This window comes from Marmota monax, unplaced genomic scaffold (genome assembly GCF_021218885.2).
Source record: "Marmota monax isolate L192 unplaced genomic scaffold, Marmota_monax_Labrador192_F-V1.1 WCK01_AAM20220418_F8-fsc00047, whole genome shotgun sequence".
NCBI classification, from domain to species: Eukaryota; Metazoa; Chordata; class Mammalia; order Rodentia; family Sciuridae; genus Marmota; species Marmota monax.
The window spans coordinates 1,192,526-1,198,525 of record NW_026692072.1 but is presented as its reverse complement, the minus strand read 5'-3'; the positions used below and the strand labels follow the sequence as shown (position 1 = coordinate 1,198,525).

The following is a 6,000-nucleotide window of genomic DNA, read 5'->3' as shown; positions in this document are numbered from 1 at the left end:
GCCAGTTATACAGTGCTAAGCTCTTCCCCATCTACTCCCGCGACTGGTCCCCTCAGCTGGGAGGTGGTTTCTAGCATACCACTCACACGTGACACATGAACCTGGAATGCACACAGAGTGAGGTCATATGTCCACTTTCTGTTGCTGATACTAAATACCTGAAACTGGGTAGCTTATAAAGAAAGTAAGTTTCTCTTACAGTTCTGAAGGCTGAGAAGTCCAGGTTGAGGGGCCACATCTGATGAGGGCCTGCTTGCTGTGGAGACCCTAGGGAGCCTGAGGAAGCACAGGGCATCGCACAGCGAGTGGGCTCATCTGTGGGACAGGATGACTTTAATAACAGTCCCTTCACAGAACAGAGCCTTCCTGACTCAATCTTCTCTTACAATGGCACCTCTTCATCTCTCACCATGGAGATTAAAATTTCAATGCAAATTTGGTGTGAACATTTGAACCATAAGTGCCCAAGGTCTCCGTGAGGGTCAGGGCAGCATTTATGGGCACCTGGCTCAGAGCCTCTCACCTTGTACCCCAGAGCAGAGCCAGCTGGACAGGCTGCAGGGCTGGAGAGTCTCAACAAGGGCCTCCTTACCTGGCAGATGATGTGCTCAGTAATTTAAACCATCCTCTGGCCACCCAGCGCTCACTCTGCTTTGGGACCACACTTTGCTAAGGCAGGCAGGCTCAGGCACCCACCTGAAGAAACAGATGAAGTTACCTTCCCGTGTCCTTTAAGCAGACCTTCCTGAAGTCCCAACACAAGGTCTGCAGCAGGAAACAGCAGATCCAGGAAACAAAGGCCCCCTCACCCAGGGCCCCATTGTCCCAGACAGGAGTCACAGCAGTCCTAAGAAAAGGCATGGAAGCTTGCACTTCCCCCACTGGGAAGAGTCCCAGGAGTCGTGAATTTAATTAATACCCTTGCATCCAGCCACCACCCTTCCATTAGACTTCTACCAGCCCAGGTTACATCCAGAGTGGAGCAAGGTAAGTTGGACTTGGCCTAAACAAGCCTCCATCACTCGGGTTACAGTGTAAACCAGACACACACCAGTGTATTTGTGAAGCCACCAGATAATTTCTGTCTCCAAACAGGATGGACCAAAAAAACCTAACAGGAGCTAGGAAGGAAAGGAGGCCCAGCTAGCCGACTCCTGGCCCCACACCACCATTCTCAGTACCTGCCGCTTCTCCCACAGGCTCCTGGGCTGGGAGCTCGAGCACGCTGCCCATCTTTAGCCTCGACACCAAACCCTCCAAATTCTACCCAGCAGCCCAGATCCACAGGGGTAACAAACAGGGTAAGAAGCAAATTCAGAGACATGAATTTCAGAAGCATCCACAGGCAAATAGTCTTGCTAGGATGTTATTTATTAAAAATAGATTCTCTATCCCTCCCCTCAACCCTGCTAGCAAAAGGGCCTTGCCCAACATTTTTTCCCAAATGATGATATAACAGGTCTTGAGGACTCAGATGTCACATACGACTTAAATTAAAGGCTCGGGCTCTTCTGAGACTCTTGAGGGCAACAAGCCTAAGCCAGGAGTGGAACAGGATATGGCATCCACAAACCCTGGTGCACACAACAGCGGCCACTGGGTGCACTAGAGTCTCAGGGCACTGGGACAGTCCAAGATGAGACCCAGCAGCCACCGAGCATCCTCCTGAACGTCACCAGGAAGTTGAATACTTAAGGGCCTGGGAAGGGACAGTCAGCATGGCTTTCCCACATGTGGGAACCAGGCCGAGAAGCTGGCCACAGTGAAATCCAAACCTATGGGAAAGGAGGGCCAGGATGGAGGCCGAGAGAGACACACTCCTAGTGGTGCAGAGGCGGCCCAGCCACCACGCTGGAAGCAGAAGCGTGTGGGAGTCACTTGGTCTTCAGTCAGTAGGGCCCACAGAGGGGCACAGTCAGGCCTACAGACTTCATCACAGCCCACCTGTGCGTTTGTTGGGACCCCAATTGTTTCTAATCGTCCAGGCTGCCACCCAGAGATGGCTTAGGAAGTCAGGTACCTCCTCACAGGCGGCCATTGAGACCCAAGTTTTTCTTCACTATTTCTTCCGCTTCAGTTTCATATCTTTTTTGTTCTTTAGATCTCTGTTTTTCTTCAACTTCTTGTTCTGTTTAGGTTCTTGTTTGGTTTCCAACTTCCTTTTCTTGTCACTGAAGGAAAAAACACACCAGAAATAGAAAGAAACAATGAAACAGCACAGACCTGAAACACCTATATCTGCTTTGTCTGAAAAATGGTCTCTGCCGTCTGCAACTTGACGCAACAACACCCCATCAGACAGAATGTTCTCTGCTAACCCATGGGAAGAGAGGACAGGTGTCACGCTGGGGGCCCAAGATATGCCACACAGACCTCAGCACCTACCCCAACTGAGCTTTGAGTCTGTGGAGGACCCAATCTATATCTTAAAACCAGAACTCTAGGTTCTCTTCAGGGTGCTGCACCTCCTCCCCTCCAAGACCTCACCTTAAGAAACATCTAAGGTGCAAGGGAGATCCCCTCCTACCATCCAGGTTACCATGGAAACCAGACAAATCATCCCCATGATTCCAAAGACAGTTCTTAACACAAAGCACAAGACTCAGGCTGGGGATGTGGCTCAAGTGGTAGCGTGCTCGCCTGGCACGCATGCGGCCTGGGTTCGATCCTCAGCACCACATAACAAAGATGTTGTGTCCGCCGAAAACTAAAAAATAAATATTAAAAAATTCTCTCTCTCAAAAAAAAAAAAAAAAAGCAAAGCACAAGACTCCAAGGAAAGCCCACCATCATTTCTGATGTGCTGCTGTTACTTAATTTTTCCTAAGTAGAAGGAAACCCAAAGGGGAAACCACTGGGCTCCACCTTGCAGCTGGCCCCTTGGTGCCTGCTGATGGCCGCCTCTCCAGGGAGGAAGCCTCAGAGGTAAATTGTCCTCTCCTGCATTTTGCTCTGGGAATAGATGAGAACAACAAGCAGTTCAGCCCAGACACCATTAACATTACATGAAGTCCACAGTCCTCCTTTCAAAATGCTTCTAACTCATTTTTTTTTTCTTTTTCTTTTTACAGTGCTGGGAACTGAACCCAGGGCCTCATGCATGATAGCAAGTGCTCTATCACCAAGCTATACCCCAGCCCCAAAATATAAACTCTTTAAGGAAACCCCATCAGTAACCACAGCAATGCCAAGAATTCACCCTTGCTGGGCACTGTAGCGCACCATGTAATCCCAGTGGTTTGGGAGGCTAAGACAGGAGAATCATAAATTCAAGGCCAGTCTCAGCAATTTAGTGAGGTCCTAAGCAACTAAGAAAGGCCCTGTCTCAAAAAAAAATAGAGAGTCCAGGAATGTAGCTTAACAGTGAAGTATCCCCTGGGTTAAATCTTTAGTGACATTAAAAAAAAAAAAAAAAAAAAAAAAAGAATTCACCCTCCCCACTGACCCCAAACCAGCAGTTCCAGTCTCATCTGGCAAGACCCTGAGCAGAGGGGGCCTCATGCTATTCCTAAGGGAAACTTAGAAGATTCCAGGTCAAGCATCCATGCTGTCGATGGCAAACACAGCACTTGGCAGATGAAGCCTGGAGTGAAGGTTTTCAAGAGCAGCTGAGGGACCACTGGGAAAGTCTAGAGCTCAGAACTATTTTCATGATAACATCATTTGCTTTTTGGTTTCATTCTCTCACAAATGTTCAGTTTTCCAGAGAGCACTAAAAACAGCACAACAGAGTAAATGTGCCGAACAGGAGGAACAAGCATTGCTATCAGAGTCATGTTGGGCCCAGATTTGTTTCACAGATTTTGGTGAAAGAAAAAAAATATATACTTTTCAAAACAAGAAACCAAATGAGGGTCGAGAGTGCAGCTCAGTGGTAGAACACTTGCATAGCATATGCCAGGTCCTGGGTTCAATCCCAGCACATAATAAAACAAAAACTCACAATGAGTCCATTGTTAATTTCAAATTGCTAGATATTTTTAAAGTTTCTCAGTTTTTAACTCTTAGTATGAGAAGCAACAGCTAGTATACCCACATGGGCAAAGGTTCTCATTCTTTTTAAAGACAGAAAGGAATTCTAAGACCCAAATTTTGAGAACTGCTAGTTTTGAGGAAGGATGGGGTGGCAGCTCAAACTTAGTTTTGGCAATGGACACACCTGGTCCCAAATCTGGCTCTGTACCTCACTAGCTGGGTGCTTCTTGGGAAGTCACCTACACAGAGACTTCATTTTTCATCATTAAAGTAATGAAGATAATAAAACAACCCTCATGCTGCTGTTCTGTGGCAGACGGTGGCACTGAAGCCTAGTCAGCCTCAGCCAGTGGCAGTGCGACGCCCCCAGCCATGCTGGTGTACCCAAGGAGGGAGGAGACGCAGGCCGAGACAGCCCGGCCTGGTTTGTACAAAGGGGGCCCTGGCACACACTCAGCAGAAAGACAAGCCATGGCTTCTGTCTCAAAGCATCTACACCAGGCTCCTGTCATTGTGTGGGACTGTAAGTCAGGAGATGCCACATAGGAAACGAGCGCCCCCTAGCCCTGAGTGATGAGAATGTGGAGATGTGGCAAAAGCCAGGCACAGGCTCTGTGTGTGTGTGTGTGAGAGAGAGAGAGAGAGAGAGAGAGAGAGAGAGAGAGAGAGAGAGAGAGAGAGAGAGAGAGAGAGCGCGCGCGAGCAAACTATAGGCACTGAGCACAGAGTAGACTGAACCGATGTTGCCCCTCTGCCTGGGCAGGCCTCGCTCTGGTCTTTTCGCTTGCTCTGCCATTATCCCCACGCAGCTCATGAGATGGGCATGGCCTATTTAGATGTCAGCCAACCTGCTGACAGCAGAAATCAGGAACCTAGATTCAACCCCCTGAAACCTGACTCCTTGCCTCATTTGAATGGCTTCTCCAATAGAAGGGTTCAGCACGTGCTCCTCGCTCTTTTTCTACAGACCCCTAAGGTCAGAGGAGCCGTCACAGGACCCAAAGAAAAAGGTATTTCTCCATCTCTGCACGATTACTTTGTGCCGCCCAGTTCACCTGGAGGAACCCTGAGTGTTCAGTCATGGAACGCGACACTTGTACCCTCACCTCTTCAGGCTGACGATCGAGGCATTCTGCCCAGCTTTGTTCAAAACTTCATTCCACTCTTCATCATCCCCACGGATTATGTACCTACAAAAAGAGGGGAAATGTCAAAACCTGACAGAGAGGAGAGGACTCTTAAAAGAAAACAGATCAGTGACAACACTCTCAGCTCCTGCCGTGAAAGCCAGGATGAACCATGTTAAGGTCTGAAGAACAGAGGGAAAAGGACAGGCACGCGGCTGGGCTGAGTCGTGCAGCTTCACTCCACAGGACAGAAGTATCATAACAACAGAGGTGGCAAGGCCTGCCATCAGGCGCCAGTGAGAGGACAGTCCCACATGGAAGGCAGCCTGCTGGCTTCTCACGAGACTCTCATCAACTGCCCAGAACAGCCACTGGCCCCTGCAATCCCGTTCCTCGTTCCCACCTGCAGGCGTCTGCCCAGAGCTCCGCCTTCCGCCCTGACCCACCTCTTTTGGATCCAATAGTCCTGGAACATCAAGAGTGTTAATCCGGCAAAGGGGAGGGCAGAAACTGCACTCAATACACTGACCTGGGAATCCTGGCCACCCCAACTCACACCAACCACATCACTCATGACCAGGTCACAGACAACACAGCACAAAGGGTCACAGGTCATTAATTCTAGAGGTATCAGTCCTGACATGCAGGGACTGTCAAATCCATTGACCTTCAGGTGTAGAGGTAAAGAGGACACTGCAGATGAAGCTCAAAAGAGAACAAGATGCCCAGCACAGAAGGCTATCGCGCAGGGAATTTCGATTTGGGGAAACAGAATACTTTCTTCAAACAAATTCACACGAAGAGTCAAATGCACAGATGTGACCCCTAAAAAGTAGGTGCTCATCTGCTTACCATCCCCTCTTCCGAGAGGGGCCTCTGAGGCATGACACAGAACTCC

General features: G+C 49.1%; 1 protein-coding gene across 4 annotated transcripts in view; it reads right to left on the bottom strand.

The window, feature by feature from the left end:
* Positions 1–1,327: 1,327 nt before the first annotated feature.
* Positions 1,328–6,000, bottom strand: part of Nat10 (N-acetyltransferase 10) — a 39,238-nt gene continuing 34,565 nt past the window's right edge. For all 4 annotated transcript variants that reach the window (XM_046455866.2, XM_058583189.1, XM_046455871.2 and 1 more), the window contains 2 exons: positions 5,082–5,165; positions 1,328–2,171 (listed from right to left, as the gene is read on the bottom strand). In XM_046455866.2, the coding sequence (XP_046311822.1) occupies positions 2,060–2,171; positions 5,082–5,165 (196 nt within the window). In that variant the 3' untranslated portion in view covers positions 1,328–2,059. The remainder of the gene's footprint in view (positions 2,172–5,081; positions 5,166–6,000) is intronic.